The sequence below is a fragment of the Ochotona curzoniae genome, unplaced genomic scaffold, assembly GCF_017591425.1.
Source record: "Ochotona curzoniae isolate NIBS_2020 unplaced genomic scaffold, NIBS_Ocur_1.0 contig_2754, whole genome shotgun sequence".
NCBI classification, from domain to species: domain Eukaryota; kingdom Metazoa; phylum Chordata; class Mammalia; order Lagomorpha; family Ochotonidae; genus Ochotona; species Ochotona curzoniae.
The window spans coordinates 17747039-17761522 of record NW_024465582.1 but is presented as its reverse complement, the minus strand read 5'-3'; the positions used below and the strand labels follow the sequence as shown (position 1 = coordinate 17761522).

The following is a 14484-nucleotide window of genomic DNA, read 5'->3' as shown; positions in this document are numbered from 1 at the left end:
CTGGTTCACCAACTTCCGACCCCGACATAGAGAGGTGGGCAGTGAGGCAGAGGACAGCAAGCAGCCTGCTGATCGCATCTCACCCAGGATGCTCTTTGCACCTGCCAGGTGCTGTGAGGGCCAGTGCCATTCATTGGCTCAGCATGTGTGGGCTCAGGTGACCGACCAGGGCTGCACCGAGTACAGAGGTGACTGGGCAAAGCCGGGAGTCGTCCCTTTCTGTGTTACCCCAGCGCTCCTCACTAATCCAGGTGCCTTCCTGCCTCCTCCCCTCGCCTGGTGCTGGCTGAGCCTTGTGCAGCTCCAGCCTGTTCTCACCCACACCGGGGAAGGGCAGAGGGCCATCGGTGGTGTAGCCAGAGATGCAGGTTATGGCTGAGACGCAGGGGCACAAGGGGAGCAGGCCGTGTCGTGACTGAAGGAGAATGCTCTGTGCCAGCGCAGACACGGAGAGGAAACCCAAGTGCAGGAAAGTTTGGCAACTTTCCCAGAGTCACAAAACCGGTGTGTCACAGCACCAGAATTCAAATTTGCAGCTACTCGAAGCCTCCCGAGGTGCTGCATTTGTTGTTCCTGGCTGCTGGGCCCCAAAGCAGCGTGGCACACAGGAGACAGATGAGGCTCATGTAGCCCTGCGCCCCTTCAGCCCTTTGCTGCCTTTTATGCCCTTGGCATAGTTTGAAATTTTTCTTAATATTTACTTAGTACTTTGCTAGCACATAGCAAATGTGTAAGAAAAAAACATAACTGGGAGAAAAGTTAAAATTGAGACAAGTTTTTGCAGCTTTTCTTTGGTTAGAGGTTGATGGTCTGTTGTAGTCCACGGGCCCGTGAGTGGAGAGGTGATGCTGCAGCCACATGAGAATGGCTTCGCCCCTTGCCCAGCTCTGCCCTCCTCTCTGCGCCGGGGCCCACGGTTGGTGATGCAGCCCGACACCCAGTGCAGGAGGAGGTTGTCACGGCCGGAGCGTCAAGGCCCCAGACACACAGTTGTAATTTTTTAAAAACCCATTTAGTTAATTTTGGAAGTTGCTGAGAAAGCTAAAAATATTTATTTCTAAAGCAGATATTGTAGTATACTGTACATTAATGAAATTCACTGTGTTCATCTTATAGATCAATTTCGGCCAGGTGTGAGATATAATTTTTTCCTGTATGGATGCAAAAATCAAGGATACCAGTTATTACGTTCAATAATCGGATATGTAGAAGAATTAGGTAAGTTTTTTTTTTTCGAGTTCAAGGTAACATGAAAAATTGTAAGTCAGTAACTTCAAGATTCAATTCTATACGCATGTTTCAGAGGTCTGGTTCTAGCAAGGCAAAGTAATTTGCATGATAAGTTTAAAATTATGTATTTGTTAATTTGGCTAATGGATATTCTACTGTTAGAGAAAATAGTCATGACTCAAATGTCAAGAATATTTCAGTTCCCTTTAAATGTGTTTAAAATAACTGCTTATTTGGGACTGTCAGTGAAGAGGGAAAGCACGGTGAAGCACTACGCCCCACGGGTAGGCGGCCTTCCCAGACGTGGGCTTTGGGCTAACGCTTTGAACTTCTACCTTCGCGCCTGGAGATGCTTTTCCAGTTCTGTGAATTAGTTTCACTGCCAAAGAGCATGAGGTAGTATGGCTGAAGGCTTATGACTAGATAGGGGATAACATTTTTGATTCTCACTTAAGCTCTTCGTAGAGCCCAGAAATTGTGCAGTGACCCCGTCTGCGTCTGTCAGCTCTCCTTGAGCCGTTGGCCTTGTCCTTCACAGCTCCCATCGTTGCACCAAATTTTACCGTGGAGGATACTTCTGCAGACTCAATATTAGTAAAATGGGAAGATATTCCTGTGGAAGAACTTAGAGGCTTCTTAAGAGGATATTTATTTTACTTTGAAAAAGGGGAGAGAGACACATCCAAAATGAGGAGTTTGGAATCAGGTAAGCAAATTGCTAGTGTGCAAATAGTGTTTCTTAGAAGCATCACAAAATAAAGAGCAAAGAGAGTCCTGCCAAAACTGTCCAAAAATGGCAAAAGGAACAGTCATGTTGGAATGTAAGAGCTTTCAGGTTGTGGAATATGCTCCACGGCATGTGTGGTCTTTTGAGGAGTTGCTTCTGAGGTCTTTGTGAAATCCCATAGAGCAGAAGCCATCTATGGTTAACCTTGCATGAGCCCTAGCAAGCCTTTTAAAATGTAGTTTTTAAAAAGTCATCTTGTGTGCCTGTGCCTAGAGGAGAAAACTCGGGGACCGGACAGACGGGCTTCGTGAGCTCGGAAGTCGGACTGACTGAATTGGAGACGCGTGTATCCGTTAAGTCTCAAAACATACAGTTAGTCCCTGTCACTCAGTAAACGTGCATCCAAAGCCCACAGAGTTCTGAAATGTACAAATCATAGGAATGTTTATTCAGGTTTTTGGCTCTTCCTTCAATGGTTGTTTTTGCTGGGAGTCCACTGTCTTGGGAGCTGCGCACCGCGAGCTGATCATCCTCACAGTCTGAGAGCTTTCCTTCCCCTCAGTGACATCTCCCCAGAAGGAAGCAGGGATGGTTATTTAGTGCCTGACACTGGAGAAGAGCCTGCACCAGGATGCTGACCTGGGGGGGGCAGCCTGTGCGAGACGCGTGGCTTCCTGGGTTGCTGAGTTCTTGTTTTCTGAAGCTTAAGGGTTCAGAGGGAAACCCTCAGCTCTCCAGGGCCCACAGGATTGTCCTCGAGTGCTTAGAAAGGTTACCCATGAACCAGTTACCACATGGTGGGTTAGTCACTCTCATTAGAGTCTAGGGAAAGCAATTTCTCATAAAGCCACAAGGAGAAGGACAATGGGGGAGGCAAGAGATCATCAGAAATGAAGTGAGGAGTGTGGAGGTAACACTGAAGAACAATGCTCAGAAGCATGGGGCCGGGGGGTGGCGTACGAAGTGGAAGTGGGTAGTCAGATGTCCTTGAGGAGTAACCGGAGTGGGTGTGTGGGACTAGTGTGAGCAGCAGGTGCTTAAGATGGATCTGGGGCGAATAGAGGGGGTTGACGGGAAGCAGTGTCCCGGAACGGGAGGATCTGAGAGCGTGGACTGGAAGCGCTCGCTAGGCACACAGCACGAAGTGTTGTCATGAGTTCTCAGATGCCTGAAGTATACAAACGGATTAGAGAGAGTCAGGGCCTGCCTGCAAGGGAGAGAATGGCAGCAGAAGTGGCACTGGCACTCGGGTACCAGCAGGGTCTCACCACTGTTGGCTAGAAATGGTTTTCAGACTAAAATCCACTCTGCCAGCCTACCGCCCACCAGGAGAGCAGAAAGGAGACCAGTTCAGCTGGGCAAGTCCGAACGCCTGCTGCCCACTGCCTTTCACAGAAGGCGCTCGGAGGAGTGCCTCACCTGTGGGAGTGGAGTGGGCAGGGACAGGGAGCTCCAGGAAGGTGGCAGCCTGGAAGGTTCCAGTGTCGTGCAGGATGTGGGGTACGGGAACTGGCATGTTACATTTGCCTCCATGGAAAACTGTTGAGAAATCACTGGAAGAATTCGGAATTGGTCCAGACCGGGCATTTGAATCAGCAGGTGAACGAGGTACCTGTGATGATACCCAGCCGTGTGTGTTAGCAGTGGTGCACATTCATAGGACAACGCTGTGAACACGGGGTTCCCTGCAGGTGCCGGTGGCTCTGTATGGACACGGGGCGGGGGGCCAGGCAGGGGTCATGTCTCTCCCTCCAGCACTCGACTCTACTGGCTGAATTGTCACAGGCAGCAACCAGCAAACTCATATTTTGTTACTTGCAGTATGGACATTAGTAACCAAAGAGATGCATAACATAGTTGGACAGTGACAGTAGGGGTGAGAAGAGGGGCTGGTAGGCAGTTGGCTGCTTTCTGTTACTAATGATTAGCCATTCAGTAGTCCCTAATTATTTTAACCATTGCCCTTTTCGGGCTACAATTTCTAAGACTAGAATCCTACATGATTGAGCATTGTCCCAGGTGGTCTGTGATCTTCCCTTTGGTCCATGTCCCTGCTCCCTCTGGAGCATCTGGAGTGGAGTTTGTGTCCTGGCTGTTGCCAGGCTTTTAAACACTGAGGGAAGGGGTGTGAGCTGCCTGCTGCCCTCAGACCTTTCCTGGCAGGTGTGAGCACTGGGCACAGCTGGGAGGTCGGTCATGATACTTTGCTCTCCATGTGACCTCAGCGTGACTGCTGACTGGTGCAGGTGGAACTTGAACGTGGCTCTGACTGGCTCTAGGTCCTTGGCTGGAGTTGGCTAGCAGCCAGACTCTAAGAGCGGGTTTGGCCCGACGGGTGTCAGTAACCAAGCATTCAAAAATGATGTAGAATTTAATATCTTTATTTTAAAAATAGGTCGTTCTGACATAAAAGTTAAGAATATTACCGACCTATCACAGAAGACATTAAGAATTGCTGATCTTCAGGGAAAAACAAGTTACCATCTGGTCTTGCGAGCCTACACCGATGGCGGGATGGGCCCCGAGAAGAGCATGTATGTGGTGACAAAGGAGAATTGTAAGTTCCGTGTTGCCTTTGTGGTGTTTCCCGTACTGAAATGCATGCACAGCGTTCCTAGTGGCTTTCTCTGATGCAGGGAACCTCCCCATTTCATTTGCTACAAGGCCTTGACGTGGCCTCCTGTATGTTCTTGGTAGTGGAAGCTACTTTCAAATGCCTACCTAGAAATGACTTAGGGACTTACCCAATATCTAGGGGGGGTCTAAATTCACGTTGAATTTATAAAACTCTCAGCTACCTTAAAATGTTTTTTACTCAGCTATTCCCATGATTTAAAAAAAAAAAAAAGTCCAGTGAAAGTTAAGAAAAGTTAAGAAAAAAGGCTGTGCTTGGCTGCCTCTCAACAGTGTGGCACTTGAGTTTGACCTCTGACCTTGTCTTCCACCCTGACTCGAAATCCATGCACAGCTCTTGCAGAGTGGACCATGCTGATGCGGCTGCCTCCCATGCGTAGTGACCCCTTCGGTCGTCCTGGCTCCACCTACTGCTAATATGTGATGGCTCAGAGCCGCAGTGCTGCTAGTCTTCCCGCGGTGTGAGGCCCACCCATCCGCCCCGGCCCACGGGGATCGGCCTGAGCTGTGTTAGGCCCAGGGAACGCTGCTCTCAACAACTCGGGTTTGGTTTTGTTTTTTTAGTATATACAAAGTTTACCTTACCTGAAAGGTTGTACATACTCAGTGTGCCAGTGTCCCTGAGCAGCTTGCTTACGTGCAAGTCTGTCCCCTTCAAAATGCTGTGCTAGAGATGTGCTCCGTCCTTCACACTAGGAACATGATGATCTGTAACCTGTGCAATGCTTTCTTTGCAGCCGTGGGCTTGATTATCGCCATCCTCATCCCCGTCGCAGTGGCCGTCTCCGTGGGAGTGGTGACCAGTGTCCTTTGCTACCGGAAGCGAGAATGGTAATGGTGCCATAGGTGCACTGCTTTGTGGCCAAGTCGTGAGTGTTTGGCTGATGTGTTAGAGTCAGTACATCTTTTGAGGTATAATGAGTTAAATATTTTTAATCAGAACTAGAGAGGACTTTCACATTAGGCAAAACATAACAGTATTTGAAGCAGAGTGAAAGCATAAAATTTTCCCTCTAGTTTGTACTAATAACTTATGGCAGCTAAGAGTTTTATTTAAAGTATTCATAGGCATAATATGGCCATAGAGAGCTACAAGGATAAATGTAACTAAATGGTTACATCCCTCCTGCCCACTGTGACCGCTTTAGAAAAACCCTCCCCTTTGGGCCGGTTACTCACGGACTCGGTGGCTGTGCACGGCCCCTCCCCTGGGTAGGGGATGCCAGTGAGTCAGAACATTCAGCTGGCAGCTCCACTAAGTCTGTGTGTGCAGGAACTGCCAGGAACAAGGGAGCAGGATCCTCAAGGAAACTAGTAGTAGGGCCAGGTCCAGGGAGGTGGTCAGGGTAAGGACAGGGAGAGAGGAGTGGGTGTGAGGTCCCCTACTGGCCCTTCTTCTGGAACAAGGAGAAGAGCAGGCAGAGGGAAGCTGGTTAGGGTGAAGGGCAGGAGCTGTCCTGGGGCCAATACTGGGCCTTGCTGGCCTTGAACATGTCCCATTAATGCTGGAGAAGGCAAAATAGCTCAGCAGTCCTGATGACAAGAACAGTTTCCAGAAGGCACTATTCTAGCTGTACAAGTGTCAGCACATTTTGACAACACCTGCCTTAAGGAAGGACTTCAATGTTCCAGACTCACCTTAATGGTTTTTTTGCAGGAATTTTTAAAAGTTTTATTATTAGCTATAATATAAAATAGGGAAATCTCGTTTTGTTCACATTAAGTTTTGTTCAAGATTAACTGCTCCCCCCTTTTTAAATTTAGCACCACAAGCAAGGTGCCTCGCATGGTGTGTGGCTGTAACCTTGGTTCCCCCATGCTTTCTAAGCACTGCGGTAAAACAGCATCCTTGCACCATGGCTGTTAAGAGCAAACGAGAACCGGACACTCAGAAGCTTTACGTCATGGGCCATGCTTGATCCACTTCATACTTTGAAATCTTTATTTATGCAAACAATGCCTGTGTTTGACTTCAAACTTGATTCTGCACTTGCCATTTTTGTAAGATACATAGGCATTGCAGTGTTAGAAATGGAATTAGTCTGGCCGGTGTTCAGGTTGGAATTGCTCCATCGCGTGGAAAGCTTTAAGGAAGGATCGCAGTCCGGGTGGTGCATGTGTCTGAGGTGGTCGCCCAAGTTCACAGGAAGCATCAAAGTAAGTCTGCCTGTTGCCTGAGTGCGAGCACAGTTGCTAAATGTACTTTGTCATTCTTTAAAGGATTAAAGAAACCTTCTATCCTGATATTCCAAATCCAGAAAACTGCAAAGCACTACAGTTTCAAAAGAGCGTCTGTGAGGTAATCCTTTATGTTCTTCCGTTTGTCTTTGAACGATTTCATTTGTCTGTTGTGAAAAGGGTTCAACATGGAAATGTCTAAGCAAAGATTGAGAAAGGCATTCTGCAAAACTATAACAAACCCGGCAGGCGTGAAAGGTTGACTTCTCTGCAAGGCAGAGCGGGGCCAGGGCAGGCTTCCCATTTGCTGGTTCATTCCTCAAGTGCCTGTACCTGGGCCAGGCTACAGGCCAGCATGCCATCCCAGCCTGGGTACTTGAGCACTCGTCTGCTACCTTCCTGGGCACCCTGACGAGGAGCTGGCTGGGAAAAGGAGTGACCTCTCCTGGACCACCTTAGTCTACTGTGTCACAAGGCTTATTCCCTTTTAAATATGTTTGACATTTTCAGGGGCGGGGGAGCAGAGCCGATTTTCTACTCGTTTACTCCCCGAAATCCCACAGCGGTGGGGACGGGGCGTGCGTAGGCCGGAAGCCAGGCCCTGCAGCCTGGTCTCCCGCGTGAGCCCTTCCCTGCTGGCCGTCAGGTGCAGGACAGAAGGAAGCTGGAATCCCTCCCAGGCCTGGAACACCTGTGCCTACCCAAGTTCTAAGATTGTTAAATTGTTTCTACAGTACTCTCCTTTCTACTTCTGTCAGCAAGAGCAGTGATGGGAGAAAAGTCACTTTTCTCTGAGCAGTAAAATCAGATGTTTACTACCAGATGGGAAAAAATTAAAATTTCCCTTTTGTACCACGGGCCATTCCCAGTGGCATTTAGTACCGCCTTTCACTGATGTTTTACAATCCCTTTCTAGGGAAGCAGTGCCTTAAAAACACTGGAAATGAATCCTTGCACCCCAAATAACATCGAGGTTTTGGAAAGTCGATCCACGATCCCTAAAATAGAAGACACTGAAATCATTTCTCCAGTGGCAGAGCGCACCGAGGAGGGTGCGGAGGCAGAACCTGACAACCACGTGGTCGTGTCCTACTGTCCGCCCATCATCGAGGAGGAGATCCCGACCCCGGCGGCGGAGGAGGCCGGAGGGCCTGCGCAGGTCGTCTACATCGACGTGCAGTCCATGTACCAGCCTCAGGCCACGCCCGAGGAAGGACAGGACGCCGAGCCCGCGCCGCCGGGGGCAGGCTACAAGCCACAGATGCGGCTGCCCGTGAGCCCGGCCGTGGGAGAGCTGGCTCTGGAAGGGGACTTGGACAAGACTGCAGGTTACAGACCCCAGGCCAGCGTGAACACTTGGAATCTGGTCTCCCCGGACTCTCCCAGATCCACAGACAGTACCAGCGAGGTGGTGTCTTTCGGAAGCCCATGCTCCATCAATTCCCGGCAGTTTCTGATCCCTCCCAAAGACGAAGACTCTCCCAAGTCCGGAGGAGGAGGGTGGTCCTTCACAAACTTTTTCCAGAACAAACCAAATGATTAGCAGCATTGCCCCATTACCTGGGTCTGTCTGCCATCTCAATAAGCTCTTCCTGCCAGTGTCGGCACGCTGGCACTGGGCATGCTGGGAGGGATCCTGTGCGGCGTCCTCCGCGAGGCCAGCTTCCACTAAAGTCTTCATCTGCTTGTCCTGTAGTCTAAAAGCCAAAGCATAGCAACTCGGAACCCTCCGTCCACTAAGCTCGAGATGTGGAGCGTTGGTAAGTGAGCCAAAGAACTGACATGCCGCCATCTTCCAGAAGCGATTTCGGGCTGAATCCATCCAGTGCGTCCATGGCACCCGCTCTCTGTGCTGCTGGTCACGGCCTTCTGCTGGTGGAGCCCTGGAGTTGCCAGCGATGTGCAGGCAAGGGGGCCCAGTGTCCCAGGCTCACACTGCTCAGTGGCCTGACACTGACTCCATCCTTGACGAAACCAAGCACAGATTTTACGACCTGTAAGATGATTCTCCTCCAGCCACCGCATTTACAAAAATTAATGATTAACATGGTGATAGCTTTATTTTTTTAGTTTTGTTTCATCAAGTATGCTGATTTCTGTGCCTACTGTATAATGGTTACCAAACAATTGTCTCAGGGGTGCAAACTTGGAAAATGAGTGTCACACTGTCCAGCCCAGATTGGAATCACATTTTCTTGCTTTGCTAAGCTGTGTCAAACCTTGTCCATGTTTTTAAGATTTCAGGCTAGCTTCTGTTAGTGCAATTCATTGCCCTGGTATTTCAAATTTAAACTTCTAGGTCTGAATATCCAGTTTATTTTTTAACCCATTGTTTTTATGATAGTTCCTCAATCAGCATGTTCGTTTACTCTGAGATGACTACTAAACAATAGCGAGCGACATCGGCTGCCCACATTACTGATTGGCTTCAGTTCCTCCTGGGAAGACTGCCGTTGAACCTGGCCCCCGAGCTCTTTGACACCTCCAAGCAGGTGCATCTGAGCACCTCAGTACCTTTCAAATGATCATTAGTTAAAAACCCATCTAAAATTAAAGTAGGAGGGAGAAGGCTTCCTTCGGGAACAGTTACTCAAGGGCTATTTCATAGTGCACGGCCTTCACTCCATCTACATCAAGCACCTGGCTATGTTAGTGGAAGACTCGCTGACCACCAGGGAAAGAATACCTCAGCTGATGATAGAAATGAATTTAGATGGCCTGTATTCCAGGAAACCGTGGCCACGGCTGCAGAGGGGAGAAAGGCCAGGCAGAGCCGTGCAGGGGTTCTGAACTCCCCTTGACACCAAGTTGGAGGGGGAGGGGGTGGTCACTGCCTCGTGGGCCCCGCCAGAATTTAGTCCCAGCCCTTCTGGGCAGCACCCTGGGGTGGCTCAGAGCCAGCCCCGCCCTCCTCTGCTCACCGGGGTCATCGCGGGGCTCCACGAGCCAGTCAGCACCTCCCGTGCCCACCCTTCTGGCTTGTTCCTCACAAGTTTTGAAAAGTACAATGAAAACCTAAACAGTGTAGCCTCTTACCTTCCCCTCAGGTTGTCTACTTAGTCTTTTGATAGTTAAAAATGCTTAAAATTTTGAAATAATCTAAGCACTTTAAGTGGGATCTATCCTCCTCCCACCCCCAGCTTGTACTGTGTCATTAAAAACCATATTGTAGAGAAAACGGCAGAGTGGCGAGGGATACAACCTGGTCGGGCACTCAGTGTGTGGATCCCTTCTCTGCGAGGATTCACCTGTTTCCAGGCTTTGTGATACAAGGATCTGTGCAGTGAAGAAAATTACAATCTGTTCTAATTGCATAATCCCGCACAGTCCCAGGAATGAGGAGTCCAGCAGAGCCGTCCCTTCCTTGGGCTTCCGCCACAGCGCTCGGAGCCGGGGCTGCCCTCCCCCTGCCAAAGCATGCCACTGTCAGTCTGCTTGCCCTCAACTCATGCCCTGCTCCCTGCTGAAACTCAGATCCCATACTTCATCTCTGTAGGGTCAGGATGACCACAGGAGCCGCACCAAGCAAGTGCACGGGAAAGGGTCCTGAGTGAGCACCCTGCCGTCCGACCCGGGCAGTCCTACCTGGAGCAGGTGCCCAGCTGCCCTCCGAGATAACAGCAGGGCCACTCGCCCTCCCTCGGAGCGCCGCACACAGGGACCCCTGGGTTAATGAGGTGTGGAGTCTTGCTTTAAGCTTGAAGAATGAAGCTTAGACCTGAGGCCAAAGCCAGTTTCCCCACCTTCCGCCTTTGATCAGTGGTGGCCAGAGACCTCGGCGACCTCTCCACTGCACATGGCTCTGTCGGGTGCTCAGGGCACGGGAAGGAAGATCCTTTGTCACAAGTGCAGTTGTGCAGGACAGTGCCGAGTGCACCGTTGTCTGCACGGCCAGCAAAGGGTTCCATCCCATCAGAGTGCCCTCCTCAAGGACCCAGGACATGTCCCTCCCAAACACAATGATTTTCTTATAAAACACATGAACTCTGCTCTATTAATGCAAAATTTTCAAAGATTTCTCCCTAGCCCTTCCTGCCCAAGAACATAATGAAGAAATCCCTCTCAACAAAAGCCATTGCCAACATTCTAAATGTCTAAACCAAATCCCATGTCCGTCCAGCAGCCTTGGACACGGGATCCCTGCCCTTAGAACCCGTTTCCCTTACAAGACAGCTAATCACATTCTCCCTGTGAGGAGTGGAGATTCTGGGGCCCGTGACAACTGCCTTTCTTTTCTGAGGACTCAACATTTTTTTTTTTTTTTACTGTAAATATTCTCTGGAAGACTTTTTTGTTGTTGTTGCAGAGCTGAGCACACATGCGCAGTCTCGGCATTCTGTGTGAACCTGCCGAGCCCTGGCTTTGGGGCTGTAGCCCCCAGCATCCAGACACTGCGTTTCTCTGTCCCTGGGACGGGGTGCTCGCTCAGGCCCCACGGCTCACAAACAAGCGGCCATTTGTGGGGTGCTTAAAGGAGGAAGTGTCCACCTCACCTTCCACACCAGCATCCCTTGCATGGCTGCTGGAGCGGAAGCGTTGTTGCACACTCAGCAGCTAGAAAGTCACACTCGCCCAGCTTCACCCAAATTGTATTCCTGTCATTTCGCACTTACCTTTGTACTGTCCGTATCTTAAAAACATCCCAGCCCTTGCTGTATTTTGATAACGTGGAGTCAGTTAAGTGAAGTGGAGGAGACAGACACAGGGCTCTTGACATCAGTTTTCAGTGTCCTTACGTTAAAGGAGTCCTTAACGCAGCATGGTCCCAAAGATGTCATCTCAAAGTGCTCTATTGCTCAGGCACATGATCTGAAAAAATTATTTTGTTGTTTAGGTTGCTGTTTTCTACTTAGAATTATGTTACAATTTATGTCCCTTTTATAAAATGCCCTTTGTCGTATCCTAAAAGTATAAAATTAGGCACATCAAGAACAAACCAGAGGGTCATTAGCTCCCAAGATGAGGCCGATAGTGACAGCTGAGTGACCAAGTTTTTGATGACTAACACCCCAGAAGGTGGCCGACTCACCGAACTTTCCTGAGATTCTGCCGTGGTCTGGGAGTGTTGGTGCAAGGCCCAGGCGTCCAGCAGGAGAGGCTGCGCGGCCAGGGGGAAGTGTGCACGGCTCCCTCTCCCCCGCCAGCTTCCCTCTCGGTAATTCCGAGTGTTTGCCACTCGTGTCCATCTGCTGGGCGTGCACCGGGATGTGCCTGTACCAGCCAGCGTGTGTCCTGACACAGTGCTGCGCGCTAATGGATAAGTTTAAGGACTCATTTTCTTGATAAAATACTCCTACAAAGCATTTCTTTTAAAATGATATTTTCTGTTGAAACAAAGTTGCACGGTATTAGGTCCATCTTGTCTTATATCCGGAGAGAAACTTTTTACAGAAAGGAACGATTTGTCGCCAAACTTAAAGGACAAGTATCTTGTAGACACAACCTTGGAATATCATTAGAAATGACTTGGCTTGCCTTGGTTTACCTTCCCCTTCATGAATTATGGACCAGGGTAGTTACTAATATTTAAAACTCATATTTCACTAGGAGGGCTAGGTTTAACCCCCCCTCTTTGAATTGGTACTTCTGTTTCAAGTGTTACAGGACCGGACCCCGCTCATGGCAGCACTGAAGACCAATGTCCTAATGCTGTTTTAGAAGTACAACATGCAACTCATCGACTTTGTTCTGTAGGGCACAACTTCAGGGGAGGTGAGCCAGGCCGGACCTTAATGATGCTGGCTTATGAGAGAATTCTATTATTTTCACCCAAGAATTGTGTCCCCACTCCTGTATCAGGAATGTAAATATTTTGGGTTGAAAGTCTCTTAAGTTATGATTTACCTGTGCAAGACTGATTCTAACTGTGAAATACGTTTATGAAAATTGAAAGGTGTTTTATGAGAAAAGTCTTCGGAATGTTTCCTTTCCTGTGCCTGGCTGGAGAGCCACTGTGGCTACAGGTGGGCGGGGGTGTCAGCCACAGCTCGTTGAGCAGGGGCCCTGGACAGAGCAGCAAATACCAACTCACCATCTGGTTGCTGGAACTGATATGCTAAAGACTACAAGATGTGAATAAGAAAAAAAAAAAGATTAATTCCATCTGATAAAATTGCTTTTTAAAAAAATACATTTACATGTGTCTACTAAGGTTGCCTTTGCAGTAAGTAACCAGTTAGAACTTTAAAGCAAATAAACTTCTAATTTAGACTACACTACACATAAGCCTAAAACACTTTGTACACCTACTTGAATGGCTCCAGTTTTTTAAATTTCCCTGTACCTTTCAAATGTTCTTCCCTTTAGAATGACTGTTTTAAATGAGTAGCAGCTGATGAGCTTAGCATTTGTCCTAAGCATTCCAGAGCTGTGTTCTAAAAGATGAAGAGATTTCTAATCGGCGTTACAGCACGGGCAGGCTCTCAGTACACAGACTGGGCTTCCGCACAGTGGCTTTATAGATATGTCTTCCCCAGTGTGTTTCTGAATGTTTCTCTTCATTTTCTTCTTAAAGAAGCTAGTGATTCCTTCCAGTTTTATTTTTTCCTTCCAACATGGAATTTAGGAAAAATGTTAATGAAGTGGTGACTAGAGGACACCCAAGTGGAGGGGTGAAATGTTACATGGTGCCCTGGGTTAGTTATGCTAAAACTCAAAAGGAAACGCCAGTCCTCAGACACATTTCTGTTCAGAATTGCCTGAAAAATTCTGGCCTGCATAAGAAAATATATATCCTAAATTCAAATGCAGGTAGTCCCACCCCTTGGTAAAATAATCAACTTTCCCAGTATTAATGTTTTTACCTTTTACTTGCTGCCTACAAGTCCCTCTAACACTAGGAAATTATGTTTTATGTTCAAAACTGCATTATAGTGAATTACTGTTTACAAAATACACATACTGTGAACAGATACAAGTTTTTGTCTTTTATACAGTTTGTAGAATGCGTGTTTTCTTAAGGTGTTATGTTAATATTTTCAGGTTGTTTTTTTTTAAATACTAGTAATTGTTTACTGCTTTTTTGTTTGATCAGGTGTGTGTAAATGTAGCTCAAAGACAGGAAGAAGCTGCCAGTTCCAGACCCTTCCGTTTGCCTTCTCTCTAAGCCCTGGTTGGTCGGTTGTGATGCGCTGTGCTAAAATCAGGCCTTTTCCCAGGAAGCCTTGACGCATCACATACCGGAAGTAAAACCATCGACCAAACCACACCTGTGCTTCAGTCTGAGGAATCTGGAATTCAGTAGGGAATAAAACTTCACTTACAGAAGTGAGAACTCAAGTATTATGTTGCTGTTAGGATGGGAAATTTGGACATTTCATATCATCATTTCAGATTTTAGTTTGTATCTTTTGGAAAACATGATTATAGCAAGAACATAGAATATAAGTAACCTGTTACTAAGACACCATAAATATAAATCTAGTCTGCCTGTTAACTGATGTTACTTCTGTCTGTTTTTACAACATGCATGTATTTAACGATTTTATCATAGTATTGTCATGGAAAAAATAAATATATTTTCTTACATCTTAACCCTGACAGGTTTGAGCATTACTGCTTGGCGCTGTTTCTGCACTCTCCTATTTTAAGTACTTAGCAAAAGTAGCTTCCATTTTGTCACAGTACTCTTCCTCTAGCTCCTAAGAATTACAGCAGCTGGAAAGCAGTCATCCAGCGCCAGGGCTGTTTCTAAGTTCAAGTCTGTTGCTGTGCCA

The 14484-nt window shown here is 47.9% G+C and overlaps 1 protein-coding gene across 1 annotated transcript in view; it reads left to right on the top strand.

Annotated features, from left to right (window-relative positions):
- Nucleotides 1-8584, top strand: part of LIFR (LIF receptor subunit alpha) — a 36859-nt gene extending 28275 nt beyond the window's left edge. Inside the window, exons 14-19 of the mRNA XM_040977673.1 lie at nt 1117-1218; nt 1769-1936; nt 4353-4514; nt 5329-5422; nt 6812-6890; nt 7686-8584. Coding sequence (XP_040833607.1) covers nt 1117-1218; nt 1769-1936; nt 4353-4514; nt 5329-5422; nt 6812-6890; nt 7686-8312 — 1232 coding nt within the window. The 3' untranslated portion in view covers nt 8313-8584. The remainder of the gene's footprint in view (nt 1-1116; nt 1219-1768; nt 1937-4352; nt 4515-5328; nt 5423-6811; nt 6891-7685) is intronic.
- The last annotated feature ends 5900 nt before the right edge of the window (nt 8585-14484 follow it).